The sequence below is a fragment of the Vanacampus margaritifer genome, chromosome 1 (genome assembly GCF_051991255.1).
Source record: "Vanacampus margaritifer isolate UIUO_Vmar chromosome 1, RoL_Vmar_1.0, whole genome shotgun sequence".
NCBI lineage: Eukaryota > Metazoa > Chordata > Actinopteri > Syngnathiformes > Syngnathidae > Vanacampus > Vanacampus margaritifer.
The window spans coordinates 18,879,413-18,895,295 of record NC_135432.1 but is presented as its reverse complement, the minus strand read 5'-3'; the positions used below and the strand labels follow the sequence as shown (position 1 = coordinate 18,895,295).

Below are 15,883 nucleotides of genomic sequence, written 5' to 3'. Positions count from 1 at the left end.
TACGAACACACCTTCCTCTTCTCCATCTTCGACCAACAGTAGTCCAGTTTCCACCAGCATCATGTAGGTCAACAGTACAGATGGCGGTCGTTGTTAACCCGGGACTAGACCGATCCAGTATGGAAGTCATATTTTTGATTTGGCCTAAGTTTTGCGTCGGATGCCCTTCCTGACACAACCCTCTATTTATCCGGGCTTGAGACCGGCGCAAGAAGACACTGGGCTTGTGCCCCCTTGCGGCCACATTCAAAAGGTACTGCCCACAAATAAAAATAAAAAATGCTACTGTTTGAATCTCAATTCTTATTGTTTAAAACTTCAAATGGTTAAAAGTCAAACGGGCTTCTGCCGCTGCCGAAGGTTTGGTGAAACAGGCAGAGCAGCAAACTGGACCCTCATTGCGGCCTTTGCACACAAAGCCACTTCGGGCTTCAAACGCTTGTGCAAAATGTGGAATTTACAAAAAGCATAGATAAAGCCGTAGTTTCTGAATTTTTAAATAAAAAAAATTCAAAGTATTTCTGATGTTTTGTTAGTAGTACTGCAGTAGTTAAGTTTCAGTAATTGTTTAATGTTATTACATTAAAGGCCCATGCCACAGTTTTTATTATTATTATTAATCTGATGTCCTTTTAATAGGTTTGCCCATTTCAAGACAATGTATTGTTTTATATCAAAATTGCATTTCTTGACAGTCAGTCTTATTTGCTGAATATTAGATATGTAAATAAGGATTTCTCTGACTGCTTGGTTCCTAAATGTGTTATCTTGTAGCCATGGTCTTAAAACCTGGAAATGTTATTTTTAAACATGCAAACTTTATTGCAAGAACAGCAAATACCAACAGAACACGATAATAAAAACAAAAAAAAAGATTGATTACAAGCGGAAGCGGTCAGAAAGGTTTGGAGATTGAGGGATTGTGAGTGGAACATCACTCTTCTTCACTTCCACAGTCTTGTAGTGGCGAATGGGTTGTGCCTTGTGGACCTGCCGGGACAAAGAGGCAGGACATCTGATTTAAAGTAATCCCCTCAAAATGGACACATTTTCAGAAGAACACAGCAGGGAGGTTTTACATTTCATTAGACTTGATACATCTAAAAATAAATAGGCTTTGTTACATCAATACTTTTCTAATATATATATATTTTCTTTCAATTCAAACCATTTCCATCAAAGACGTGGTAATTAGATTTGTTAACTCACGCAACTATGAAAAACAAAACAAAAAAACGTTACTTGCACATCAGGCTACAACTCAATACTACCCAATTAATTAAACATTTTGAACTGACCATATTCATAAGGTCCCAACTCTTCAATTCTAGCATTTAAAAAAGGGCTTTTTAGTCAACTTCAGCACTCCAGTAACATTCCAAGTTATTTTATGTTTATATCTTTTTTTTTTTTATTTCGCAATAATATTCTTCCAATTCACATTGAAAAACGTTTATCGTGTTCCGCATGTGCGCTAAAGTGTGCTTGGAGTTTTGGCTGCTGAGCTAATAGCCATTCTTCTGAGGCAGTGGGATAGACTCAAGCTTTCTGTTGACCCCGTGAAAAAGGCGATAAAGCAAAAGTGAAAGTAAATTTTGGACGCACTTGTTGCTGTCGAAGTTCAGCGATAGCCAGTTTCTGCTTTCCCTTCTCCGCCCGCTGCAGCTGCTCGGCTTGAAACGCTATGGCAGCCTCCTTATCACAAAGACGCTGCTGGAACTCGTCACGGCCTCGGGCACGTCTCTCTGTTGCCAGCTCAAAGGACTCCACAACTGTGGAAGAATAAAGTCATCAAGACGGTCCGCAGGTAAAGTTTTGCTTAATCTTCAGCCTTCTCATTTACTCTCTTGAACCTTACGTAAATAAGAACTCACAAATGCCAGACTAACATATCATCTTACCCACTGGAGGGCGATCTTCCTTTTTTGGCTGGAAAGGTTCTTTATGGATGACTTTGTTCGGCCTGGCTTTAAATTCTGCGGCCTCCTTTATTTTTTTCTCCTCCCCTTTCATCTACCCCAAAAGGAAAAAAAAAAGAAGAAGCATTTTCAGTACAATAATTGGTGTTGGTAGGAATAAACATGGGCCAAGAACCCTGTTTTAATCACATATTGAAGCAATAGAGGCAAAATGGAGGACAAGGCATTGTTGACTCCCTCGCAGTTGGCCAAGCAGGATTTCAGAAAACAAAAAAAATCTCCCACCTCAACAAAAAGCACCCAATGATAGACTAAGGAAATTCAGAAAAATGCCCAGTGCAAATATAAATATTTACACATTGCAAAAAAAGCAAGCTCATTTGCATATCAACGAGTGGGTGGGTGGTCACAAAACAACCATGTGTGGTTTGTTTCAAATCCTCACGTACTATTTGCTCCAAGCGGTCACTCTTGACTGTGCCGCGTTCGTCGACCAGAAGCTTGAAGGGCTCAGGCTTTGTGGCCTCCAGCTTCTTCTTTTCAGGGAGACACACCCTGTCAAAGTGTGGCAGCGGCTGAGCCTTGAACACTGGAACCTTGGCAGGGTGAGAATGGTAACATGATTATTATTATTTATTTTTTTTTTTAGTTATGCATAGGACCAAATGTGTGAGTGAATGGCCAAAAGGCCAACCCATCTCACCTCGTCCCCCTTTTGCTCCCTGATGTCCTTAAGTTTCTTTCTCTCTTGCTCCCTCTGCTCAAAGGAGAAAGGACACACCTCTGTGTGTCGCTTGTCCTGCAGCGTGGGCTGGAATGGTATGCCAAATTGAGGCACTGGGACATGCTTGATTGAAGGGAGAGGCTTCACCTGAGAAGAGGGTTCAGCATTATTCCATGCAGGACAGTGAAAGAATTGCACTCACTTCTTCTGCTGTGACATCAATGCGTGCTTTCTTTGGGAGGATGAAGGCTGGCGAATGTGCCACAGTCGGGTGCCTCACTTTCCTCTCTGGCACTCCCTGTTGACAACAGGTCAAGTTCATCACAAAAGTGTCACAAGCCCAAAACGGACAAATATGAAAAACATCCCCTGATCGAAACCCCACAACAACAAAATTCAGTAGATTCCACCTGAAAGAGTGACTACTCACCACGACTCCTTCCAGGATCTTCTTGGGCAGTTCTTGTGCTTTGAAAGTGGCCTGCGGCTCCTCTTGTGGTTTGGTTGCCTGCCTCTCCTGGAGCCTCTTTTCAATGTGCATGCTGAAGGCCTCGTGGGCAGTGGGCTGCTTCACCACCGGCTTCTTCAGACTTTCTTTACTCTCAAGAATTTTTTTGTTCAGCTCTTGGGCCTTGAAAGTTGACCTGTTTTAATTCAGCACCAGCCATTTAAATACATTGACTCTGCATTCAATACATGGGTTGGAAAGTAGTGTTGACCTTACTTGTGAAGTTCCTCCTCCTTTTCACCATCCTGTTGAGCACTGCTCTTACCCATGGTGGGCCGTCTCCTCAGCCTTGTTGAAAATTTTGGGGACTGAGGCCGAGTGAGCCGCAATCGCTGGGCCTTTCCTTTAGGTGGCCCTGTTAAAAGCATTTAAAAACACCTGTGAGAGTTCCTTGCGTTTCACACCGCCATTTTGAGAAACAGAAAAAAGCACCACACCTTTGGCCCTTTCCTGGCGACTCAGTTGACGGAAGCGTTGAGGGGTTCGCTTCTGTAGCTGCATTATATGCTCAGCCACTGGGACATATGGGTTTTTGGTCACCTTCTTCTTGCTGCTCATTGGATGATTCCCAGGTCTGGCAACACTGCAACCACTCAGTACATCTGTCTAACAAAATAGAGTCCAATTTATGAGATGCGGGCTTTAAGACTATGATCAAATTGGTCATATAGTGTATGAGACCTGTTGTTCAGCATGCAGGAAAGAATTTGATCTGGTCGCTTAATGCTCTCATCAACAGTCACTGTTTTAGACATTATGGTAAAAAAAAAAAGTTACCATCTTATTTAGTCTTCCAAGTTCTATGGTTTCTGCATTGCTTATTTGTCAGCTGCTGTGAACTTGCACGCGGACCACAGACGCACACGGTCCAATCATGAAAGTTTGCTGGACGTCTATGTGTTCCATGTATGCTTGTTGCTCTATGCATCACCGCCGAACATGTTGCATGAATGTGCTTGTAAACCAAATGTTGGCCCCGCGAAAGCAAGGTCACCAAGCACAAAAACACAAAGCAAAACCCCCTCCTCCTAGAGGGACACACCAACAACTATATACACATAATGGTGGGATATATTTGTGACGAGCAGGAGTTTACGCCCACACAAATCTGAATGACATGTCAGATATTCCTTGATTGGCCATAGCGAGATTAAATACTCCCGTGATGAAAGGTAGGGCGTTTCCAAACAATGAAAAAATTAGGGTTGCACCGAAATGAAATTTTGGGCTAAAAAACGAGAAATGCTTGGCCGAAAACCGAAACGCTGGGGGGGGGGGGGGGGGGGGGGGGAATATGCCCTTTTTATTTTTTTAAATCATCGTTGCATTTATCATAATTAATTAAAATTCAAATATTTTTATAAAATATTTAGGCCTATTTAGCACGGGCATTTTAACGAAGCACAATAAAAATGGAAATGCGTCTACACCACAGACATCAGTGACATGTTGACAAATGGTACATTAAACACCAAACGCGGGGTGAGCAACTGAGCATTTTTTTTGGCGGTGCAGTTGCACTTTATAGTCAATGTACAGTAGTTCACAACGGCGGGCACGGATGCGTGCGGTACGGATGACGCATTTGTAGGCTATTCGGAGCGGGACACGGTGCAGCGCACTTAAAATCGGCACATTCACCAACGTTTAGAAATAAATAAATTTCTTCGCACCAGCCAATCGGCTTTGAGAACGGACTGCAAAGTCACACACGACGTCACGTACAGCTCTGTAGTCACCCAGAGATAGTGGTAAGTGTTTACTTGTTTAAAATTCTTAATAGCATTAGTGCTAACATTAGCTAAAGTATTTAGCACGGCCACCGGAATGCAAGTCAAAAAGTGGAAGCGCTCGAGGGGCTCTCAAAGAAAAAAAGGAAGGCGCTGCAGGAGAAAGAGTGTCTCACCTGTAGTGCAGTACGGCAGCAATCTCTTTTTTGACATATTTACCAAGCGACCCTCTCCTTCTCCGGTGTGCACAATAAAGCTGCCGGTACTCACAAACGCCACGGCGGACACTCACTCCCGTGTTTGGTGTTTAATTCAAACAGACACTTGCAGCATTTTTATTTTTATTTTTTGCTTGCGTCACCACAACATCCTCTTCGGGCCATATTCTTTCGACTTTAATTTTATTTTGGCTGAATGCCGAAAATGCACATTTTTGCCATTTTCGGTCAAAAATTTGGTGCATCACTAGGAAAAAAAATGCTCTAGAAAACAATAATAGTAGTCTTATATTATTTAGTTTTTTTCTAACTAAATAAATCAAGCAATATTAATTTCATAATACAGACATGTTTTATTTAAGGCTGCAACCAACTCATCGTTTTACTGGATTTTGACTGATCTTGCAAGGCCTACAGAATATTGTGTTCTATTGCTATATAAACATGGAACATACCAAAAGCAAGATTAGACTCTTTCATCAGAAAAAAAGTATATTTCTATTCTTTAGTTTTTAGCGTTAGAATATACAGGGATGTGATTTGACCAAAGTGAAATTATCTGAAAATTTAGCCGGGGGTCTGGGGGCCGCTGGCACCCAGCTAGGTCCAGGACAGCTCATGGGTTTTCCGTGTTTTTAAGTACTTTCAATGCACTCACATGACAAAGAAATAAACAAAACAACAGCATAAATTTTCAATGTATATTGAACTATCCCATATAAAATGGCAGTTTTAGTCAACTCAAAATCAGTCACATTCAAAACCATTCGACTGCCTTTGCTTTTAAAAACTATCACTGAGAATATCATCATATCTAACTAATGTGATTACTAAGTTAACACATAAATAACGTTCAAATTTCATGAACAAATAATTGTATCATGACCAAATGAAAAGTAACTCATATTAGAGCATACCACAAATGTCTTTGTTATAGCAGAAGATGTTATCTGTCGGAGTCATGCGCATACACAATGAACTACTACTACTTTAAGATAAAAAAAGCGGAATTCCGCGAATTAGCGGAAAAATCACATCCCTGAATATAGTCAATTTTTGTCAAATTTCCAATTGCCCTGCTACTTGCGTCTCCTCTAACCTCATGATCCACAAGTGAGTGATGGCGAACTAACTAATGTTATATGCGGTATATCTGCTTGCAACGATATTTTTATTACATTTTGTTGAAATCTACTTGGGTGTCCCGCCCAAGTATTAACATGGTGTGGGAATCCCCTAGTACGTGCCGAGATAGATCTTTATCATAAAATGCTGTACAATTTCCATGACAGCATTTACAAAAGGCATGTGAGAGATGTTACTTACTGATGTGGATGGTTCTTCATGAGGGAGACTCTCAGATGAAGTCAAATTAGGTTCTCCATCGCAATACTGTTCCGCTTCATTCCCGCTGGTTTTCGCTACGTCCTCAGCACTATTAGAGTTTCTGTAAATATCATAGTAACCAAATCATGACTGATACAATCTCAATGCCTTCTGTGGGGCAATTATGTGAAGAAAATAAAAATAAAAAAATCAACTAATTATTATAAATGTGTAACATTAGCTATCATGTTGGAATGAAAGTACACATTTTACAACGGTAGACGGAACAAAACTTTTATCCAATGTGACCCCCCCTCCTTTTTTTTTTTAAATGAAAAAGCCCCCCCCCCCCCCCCCTCATTATAGATTCCTTTTTAAAACATTTTAACTGTATGTCAATTCTGAGACATTAGATATATTGTATTATATAGACCTGTTAGTTGACACCCCTTTCACGATTCTTCAAAAATATATTACATACAGTATATGTCTTCTGATTAGCTAATGCTACTCTTTATACTTATGTTGGATAAAAGCTTGATTCGCTTTGTGTGGAAGCATTTCAGCAAGACGCACATACAGACACATTCCAAGAAATTAGAATATCTTGGAAAAGTTTATTTCCATAATTACATTCAAAGTGTTAATTATATAGACTCATGGGCCACAATTGAAACAATTTAAAGTATTAATTAGATTTTTTTTTAATTATTATAAAAAAAATTTTTTAACATAATTTGGGTTTCCAGCTTGTAAAAAGAAGGGAAAAGGGTTTAAAAAAAAAACTAGAATACTGTGAAGAAATCACCATGCATACTTGTCAGTGGTTTGCATGGAAACAAAAAATGAATTTAGGATCACATCAAATGAATGAAAATATGGTCTTTTCAAAACAATGTCAATCTTAAGTACTTTCGATTCATTTGCTTGATCCTGCAAGCACATTTCATCTTCCTTTTCCCTGCCCATACCGCCTGGAGCACCAAAACCTGGTTTAATGCCGATGCCTTCACTGTGCCTGAATGACCAGCCAACCGACCTAGACCCCACTGAGTATCTATGGTGGATTATCAAAAGGAAATGATGGCCACCAGACCCGAAAACAAAGAGCTGACAGCAAGCAACAAGGAAACCTGGGCCTTCGGGACCACCAGGCAATGTCAAGGCGCATCGAGCCAGTGATTAGGGAAAAGGAATTCCCAACCAACTACTGATGATTGACATATCGTTTTGAAAATAACATCCATCCATCCAACTTGTAATTCTAAAAACCTGCAAGTAAAGGAACTCCTTTAGAAGTCAAGATACCACTGTAGTTTTTTAATTAAATTTTTACCCCTGATGAAACAATACTTACATTTGCGAATTTTTGGAATCATTAGAAGGCAAACCATCTTTCCTCTTACGCTTTGAAACTCTAAAGAACAAATGTGAGTCAGTTGTAACAGTAACAAGCACATATTTCAGCTACAAGAACTCAACACAAGCCTGTAGTCTTGGACATCCATATTCACGAACGTATTAAACAAGTACCTGCGTGGTTCATCGTCGGTCTTTATCTTTGCTACTGCACTGCCGTCATGCGCTTTGGAGACGGCAGCTCTAGAAACTGAAAACACATAACGTTCATGTTTACAGAAAGAATTGCATCAAATATCAGAGATGCACCAGATTCAAGTGCGTCACTGCGAATTGTATTTTCAACTTAATTGGTGTCTCCTACAGGCGGAAACTATGAAGGCAGCCCACATTTATGAATATTAACACCAAATCAATACTAAAGTGTTGTCAACCAATTTAATTAGTAATACTTTGCATTGGTTGATTATTACGTCACTCACCTGGTGCGTCGCACTTTTATTAGGTCATTTGTGCACCATAGAGCGAGCGCACACACACGTACAGTACATCACAGAATCTTTTTTTATACTGTTTTGAAGTGATGCAACATAATGATAGTCTATTGGTTGCTGTTCATTCTTCAGTTTGACAAGCATGGAAAGCTAAATAAGCATGCCAGCTGATAAATAATATAAGAGAGCAGTAGTAGTGTAATTCATCTGGCTAGACAAAACACTTTTCATTCACTTGACTTGTTTGCGGGTTAACTCTTCAACATGGGGCCATTTTGTGCTTTGTTCCATACACAAGTCAATGTTACAGTGCTTCTGCGATGTATGAGGTAGGGTTGTTCCGATACCATTTTTTGCACCCCCCAATAAAAGTTAATCTTCTCAATGAATGAATTCCAGTTGAATGTGGAACTTAATTTTGCGTTTTTCCTGCTGGGGTAAAAAAACATAAAAAAAATAAATAAAAAATCCCGGAAAATAGATAGCAAATGGAGAAGTTTCAAATGGCTTACACCTCAAGTAGAATCTCTCACTGCATTTTGGCCGACGGATGAATTTGGTCCGGTTATTGTTGCACATTCTGGTGTAGGATAGTGGAATAGTCTTCACAGCAAATGTATTCCCGGGAGCCTCAACAAGGGCAGTGGCATGTGTAAAAGTAGGCCAGGAAAAAAGGCCACCTCTTGGGCGCACCTTTGTCTATTTGGAGGTCCAGATTTAGCAGGTAAGTGTGAGTAAAAGGCAGACTCCTGAATGTTGGCATGCTACACTAGCTAGCTGCGGAGAGCATAGCTACAGTATATAATCGATACCGTAACAGAGCCAGCTGTGTGTTTGGCTGTGAAAGTTCATATTTAGCGATTTTGACGCCGATTGGTTTGTTACAAACATCAGATATGAAACTCTGCTACAAACAGAGTGTCATTTTATAAATCGGGGGTCGTGGGACTTGTTTAGTATGACAGCTATCCATGTATCGATATCTATGCCGAGGGCAGTCTGCATATGGAACGCGTGTGTTTTGCTTGCATTATTATTTTTTTTAACCAATTGTGTAACATTTCAAAATACGCAGCTTGGCAACTTGTTCCGCTGTTGGCGTTTGAACCAACAACCAGGAAGGAAAAGGAGGCCCACAGATCAATTATGAGCAGCGATCGCTTGGCTTGGCATGTGGTGATCAGGCAACGAGTGTCGTGTGAGAGCAAGACAAGGCACTGCGATCAAAGTTCTATACTAGTATCAGTAAATAGCATCTGCCAGTTATTTGTTAGTACTCGCCCATACCAATACTAGTGTTTTAATGCCGTATCGGGGCCCCCTCCAAAGACTGGTATCGGAACAACCCCAACTCAGCATACAACAACATCAATGTAAAACTAACCAGCATTTGTTACTGCAATTCTCATCGGGCCCACCATGGCTGGGTGTTCGGGGGTTGCCTGGCAAACAGCTCGCTGATCTGCAAAAAAACAACAAAATCAATATTAACCAATTTTAGATTACGAACAAGCAAACAAAGAAAATCTTAATACTTATTGTAGAAGGCCCAGGCACGAAAAAGTGAAGTATACAACTCCTCTTATTTCGGTGGCTATTTTTCACCCCCTCCCATGATGACGTCCGAGCCGCCTGCTTCGCGCAACGCCCACGAAAAGTACAGATTAGTGTTGTCACGATACCAAAATTTTGACTTTGATACTATACCTGCATTAAATACCTCGATAAAACATAAGCAAAATTAAAACTGACAAATTATATTTTATGAATTCAAAATATTGGGATCTATACATGTCAATTTATGTACATATATATTGATGTTTATACTGTAAGTGCTTTTACATTGCATGCCATATTTTTTTAAGTACTGCATTTGATGTCATCCATTTGAAATATTGGCAATACAGTGGCACTCCGATGACCCAATGTAATGTCGCTTGAGTGTGCGTGCATGTCTCTGCTCTTCTCCATTTCGTTCCCAATTAGTCAAATGCAGCATTAAATACTACAAACGGGGAACAAAAGAATTCACACTTTATTTTTAAGAGAAGTGTCAAAAATGCATCACAACCCGTGTCTGTTGCTCTGTCAGTCGTCTGAGCTATTTCTATGCATGACTGATTTCCTACTGTGTGCCTGTTCATTGAACGCACCTTGAGTCCACTGCAGGAATGATTGCTTTTTCTTCTGCTTCTCCACGCAAAACATTTGCTCGTTATAAAACGTTTCTAAAACTAAAAAACCCACGTGTTCTTCATGCGTAGGCAATGCCGATGCTGTCGCGTGGCTTCCATTCTGCTTGCGCGCTCCCGTGAAGCCTTAATTAGCGCATCATACTTTTCAACTAGGAGTGGACGTCCAGCGAGCGCTACACTTGATAAGCTTAATTAGCGCTTCATGCTTCTCGGCGAGGAGTGCACGTCCAGCGAGCGCTTTAGTGCATGAAGCCATCTTCCTGCGCCCTCTCTGAAAGAGGCGTGGCGCTTAAGGTGTTTTCCCCCACATAGCGGTAGACAGGCGGCCATTCATGTATGCGTACTTGCCTTTAAAACAGAGTTGACGGGCTGTCTCATATTTATTATCTATGTAAATGATACAGTCATTTTTGACGCCAAATACATCAAGGTATGGTACCCCGTGCAACACTAATACATAAAATGGACTCGAAATTCCACGGGCTGCTAGATCTCTGCGTTTGGTCACAATTCTTGAATAAACATTTGAAACAAAACGGGTCCTTGCCGCAAGAGGAGGTGAGCAGAGAGGTTAGAGGAAAGAAGGAGGGAAAAAAAGAACCACAGCGGGTCACGAACCCGCGCCCTGTTGCTTATGGGGCGAGCGCACTATCCACTACGCCATCCATTCATTTAAACTGATCAGTGCAAATGTTTTACTTTTAGTTGACACCAGTGTAAGCCAATGGATTTCAAGACAGCCAATTGTCATTTCATTGAACTTTGGCATTGCAAATGTGAAGAATAATTGATTGATTTGAATTCATTTGGACAGAATGTTTATTGATAAAGGCTACTTTTATCATTATCCCATGGGGGGGGGGGGGGGAGGTGTCAGAGAAAGTGGGCGTGCGCTCAGTCCGCAGAGGCGGTGCGGGGGTGGGGCCGCACACAATGACATCAAACAGCTCGTTTTCTCAGGTTGGGAGGGGCTGGTGCTTGGAGAGCAGAATAACCTAGAATTTCTCATACAGGGGCGAATGGAGGAAAACACAACTTTGGTCATGTTTTTGGTGAGGAATTTGCATTTTAAAAGCAACAATCTGATAAGTAAAAATGTATAATAAAGCATTTATACTTGGCCAAATTATGCTATATAAGAAATGAGACTGATACCTTAAGAAACACGCAACAGTATAACATATATAGAGTTAATAAATGGTAGCGTAAATCAACAGTACTCAATAGTAATCAAAGTAGTTCAGATAAGATAGTACTGTATACATCCCAAAGAAAGAAAAATGGGTGCTCAAAGCTCCCATCAGTCACCAACATGCACATTTTTGCAGTTCACTGATATGGAATGCTTCCATGTCCCGTCTATACCACCCTAGGGTTTTTTTTTTTTTATGTTTTGTTTTTAACGATTCCAGGTCCAATTCCAAACGACTCATTCTTTTTACTTTGTCAAAACAATGGCCATAAATTTTTTAGCAGTAGTGACTAAAATAAAACCCATATAAAATCGCTGAGTGGCTTACAAGGGTGTGCGCACGTAGAGTAAGTAAGGTAATCAAAAGTATCGCTACTTTTCTACAAGCAGTGCAGCCCACTTGGCAGCCAGGAGAACCCACACTACAATCTTGCTTGCTCAGTTACGTTTTACAGCTGCCAAGTATGGCCAGTGCGGAGGCAGGAGGGCCAAACCAGCCAGTGGGTGGCCAATAAAATTAGCAAGATTACTTATTGTTTTGTTATTAGCCATTTTCCGGGTACCGCGGTTATGCTTAGTAAATGTTGTTTAAGTTGTTATTAGCCATAAACCGCAGGCTCACGGTTAGCTTTATGTCCAGTAAATGTGTACATGTGCATTGCTGCTTCAAAGCGTGTATTTAGTGCACCAGGGCTCATTTGCAACCCAAGAAGGGCAAGACTTCAAATAGGAGCACATTAAAAGGTGGGGTTTGTACAGTATACACATTAGGGGTGTTAGAAAATAATCGATCCGGCAATATATTGCGATATTACAGCGCGCAATTCTCGAATCGATTCGATATGCTGCCAAATCGATTTTCAAACAATTTTTTATGGGAATATTCAACAAAATGTCTTGCTTAGGGTTAGGATTCACACATTAAGCATGGAAGAATGTTATATTAATGGAACATTAAGCCTTAATATTTTATTTCAGTGCTGTTTGTTAAATACAGTGGCTCAGTTATAAGCCTGAATTTTCCGATAAATAAATACATTTTCATCCAAATCTTACAGTGTGCATGTACAAGTTTACTGATTAGCATTTACTAAAATTGAGTTAAAAAAATAAAATAAAACGCAATAATCAATTTATAGATTTGTATCGGGATTAATCGGTATCGAATCGAATCCTGATACGAATTGAATCGCCAGGTACTAGGCAATTCACACCCCTAATACACATGAAATCTTCTCAATCAACACCTCTGGGCTTCTGTTAATGTGTGGTGGTGATTTTGTCATCAACCACCACCGACCCAGCCTGTATTTTGCCATTTTGTTGTGTTTTGCCATAAGAGGGACGTTTCTGGGCGGAAAGTCAATGTTTACCCCTCCAGCCAATCACAGAGCAGGGGGCATGTCGCTGAGGGCAGGCGCCAATGTTGACGAGAAGAGTGGGGGGAAGGAGTCAGTTTTGAATTGTTTGTTTACAAACACAAATGTTAAAACTTAAGACCCTACCTTTAACATGTTTGTCTTTATTGCAAAAAAATAGTAATCTTCCAACAGCATGAAATACAATCCCCGAGGTCCCAGGTAAGCCCAGTAAATCCCAAGACTTGTGAAAATAACACAAGATAAAATAAATAATAAATACTTGTGAAAATAACACAAGATAAAATAAATATGATTAAAAGATTAGGTTAAATTCTTAGAATAAAAACTAGTCCTGGATAACAAAAGTGCAAGAGGCTTGAATTTTACATGATATCTACAAGGTAATTTGTACTACAATCATGTTCAACTGTTCAAAGTGCAGGGATGAAGGGGCATGACACTGACACTTTTGAGTAGTTGAGCTTTAGAACAATCACAAATTGCTTTAATCCGAATTTCATTCTCAATCAAATAACCGTGATTGCTATTTTTCCAACCAAATTGTGTACTCTAACCATATACAGTACAGCAGCTGTACACAAAAAAGAAACGGTTGTATTATTGACACAAATCTACACAATACTCTCATATAGACTTGTCATTCAAAGCAGATTAAATCTTAATAGTGAAAGTGATACCCATTGAAAAGCAAGAGGGTGGGGGGTAATTATTTTATGCATACATATACACACACATATATATATATTAGGGGTGTTAAAAAAATAGATTTGGCAATATATCGCGATATTACAACGCACAATTCTCACATTGATTCAATAAGCAGCCGAATCAATTATTAAAGATCATTTTTTAATGGAAATATTCAACAAAATGTCTTAATTAGAGTTAGGGTTCACACCTTAAGCATGGAAGAAGTTTATATTAATGGCACATGAAGCCTTAAAATTTGATTTGTTTGTTTGTTAAATACGGTGAGCCACAGTTTATAAGCCTAAAGTAAATTTTCATACAAATCTTGCAGTGTAAATGTACAAGTTTATTGATTAGTATTTTCTAAATTTGAGTAAAAAAATAAAAATCACTATAATTGACTTATAGAGTCGTATCGGGATTAGTCTGTATGAAATCGTGACCTATGAATCATGATACAGATGGAATCACAAGCTACTAGGCAATTCACACCCCTAATATATAAACACACACACACACACTGTATATTTATTTTTCTTTAAATAAAATCGGCGGATTAATCGGTAATCAGTATTTTTTTTTTATATATTTCTGCCAAAAATCAGCATCAGCCTAAAAAAAACAATGCCTATCTGTCGGCGACTCAGGCCCCACTCACACTCAGATCTATGCACAATTTAGGGGTAAATAAACATACTATGCACAGTTTAGGGATGTGGGAGGAAACTATTAACCGGAGGAAACCCCCGAGCAACGGGGAGAACATATAAACATCACACAGAAAAGTTAGAGCCCGATTTGAACCCATAACCTCTTCACTGTGAGGCTGATGTGACAAATATCAAACTTATAAACTTGAAATGAAACATTAGCTTTTCACTTTCACTAGAGCTTTATTTTTGTAAACTTTATAAAAACGTTGCAGCTGAGGGGCAAAAAACACAAATTCCAAAAGATAACCAAGGGCGGAACCCATTTTCACTCACAATTTGCTGTCGTACAACAGTTGACGTCAACCGACAAACAGCGGCTCGTACTTTGTAAAAAAATGTTAACAAGTAAGACGGAATACTTACCGAACCATGCATCGTCGCAAGGTTCGTTGGTCAACTGCTTGAAATCGACGACGTGGGAAGGCGCGTCGAACTCATATTTGCCCGCTGGATCACGGATGCAGTCATCGGCCATTTTCACAAAAGTGCCGATATGCTCACTGAACAAACGACCTAAAAGTAAAGAAAATATCAGTTTAATCCCGACCTAAGCAAACGTTTAAGCTTGGTTGACGAAAACATGCAGGCGACCATGTTGAGTGATACTAACGCGTTGGCAAAGAAGACATTTCTTAAAGTTGAACCACGTCGTTCCGCTACTTACAAATTATGAGTGTCTTTTTTTGCCACCGCAGAGCTAAAAGTCACAGAAGTATACCAAAGTAAACCTACCGTGTGTGAGAGAGAGACGAGACCGATTGAGACCGAATTTGCTGTGTGTCTGTCTGTCTGTAACGTAAACTGCGAAATGTAATGGCGGTGCTTTTTAAACTGTCCAATCACTGACTTCGTGCTCGTCACCTCGAGGCTTATTGGTTGACACCAAGTCAACTCAACAGCGCCCCCTGATACACATTTGAGGAATTTTCACCTAAAAGTTGTTTGACAATCTCAGAAACAAAAACAAAACATCAAACCAAACAACAACGAACAGCAAAAGGTAAAACCATTATATATTTTTATGTGTCTATCTTAACGAAGGCACACTTTTTTATGACATGTTTTATATCATATTTTATATAATATCTTGCTGTGCTAGGTTCAACCCTAAAGATACTCAGACAGTAAAAACATTGTTTTAAATGTTGCTGAATACCTCATCAATCACTTGCAAGGCATGCGTGTGTATACAACATAAAACAGTGGAGGGTGCTGCAAACTACTTTTTTTGGGGGGGGGGGGGGGGTAAACCTGATTGAACACTAGGGGTATCTCATCCCTTCTTTAACCACTTAAAAAGTATTCTTTACTATTATTTACCTTTTCAGGTCTGATGGAAGTTGCTAAGATGGAAACGATGCTGTTGGGAAGAAGAGCATCTTGTTACACACTCAAAGTGAGGACGGCAAAGGAGGGCAACAACAAGACGAAAC

At 39.9% G+C, this 15,883-nt stretch overlaps 1 protein-coding gene across 2 annotated transcripts; it reads right to left on the bottom strand.

Annotated features, from left to right (window-relative positions):
• Positions 1-796: 796 nt before the first annotated feature.
• On the bottom strand, positions 797-15,883 carry tpx2 (TPX2 microtubule nucleation factor). 2 transcript variants are annotated; one of them, XM_077580231.1, is made up of 15 exons: positions 15,771-15,883; positions 14,814-14,963; positions 9,663-9,740; positions 7,959-8,034; positions 7,783-7,842; positions 6,426-6,546; positions 3,589-3,757; positions 3,368-3,506; positions 3,074-3,287; positions 2,846-2,941; positions 2,623-2,790; positions 2,369-2,515; positions 1,902-2,013; positions 1,606-1,772; positions 797-990 (listed from the first exon to the last, which is right to left on the bottom strand). In XM_077580231.1, exons 2-15 carry the CDS (start codon positions 14,923-14,925, stop codon positions 880-882), a joined length of 1,770 nt encoding a protein of 589 aa, XP_077436357.1. In that variant the 5' UTR covers positions 14,926-14,963; positions 15,771-15,883; the 3' UTR covers positions 797-879. The 2 variants fall into 2 exon arrangements, with proteins under 2 accessions (XP_077436357.1, XP_077436349.1); XM_077580223.1 differs by lacking the exon at positions 15,771-15,883 and adding an exon at positions 15,183-15,276.

What these genes read in the sequence shown, in the direction of transcription:
- tpx2 (XM_077580231.1), bottom strand. Translation starts at nt 14,925, where the DNA reads ATGGCCGATGACTGCATCCGTGATCCAGCGGGCAAATATGAGTTCGAC. An exon ending in AAGGAGGAGGAACTTCACAA is followed by an intron (nt 3,288 to 3,367) that starts GTAAGGTCAACA and finishes GAATTAAAACAG; the next exon opens with GTCAACTTTCAAGGCCCAAG. An exon ending in GGAAGATCGCCCTCCAGTGG is followed by an intron (nt 1,773 to 1,901) that starts GTAAGATGATAT and finishes ATTCTTCCACAG; the next exon opens with TTGTGGAGTCCTTTGAGCTG.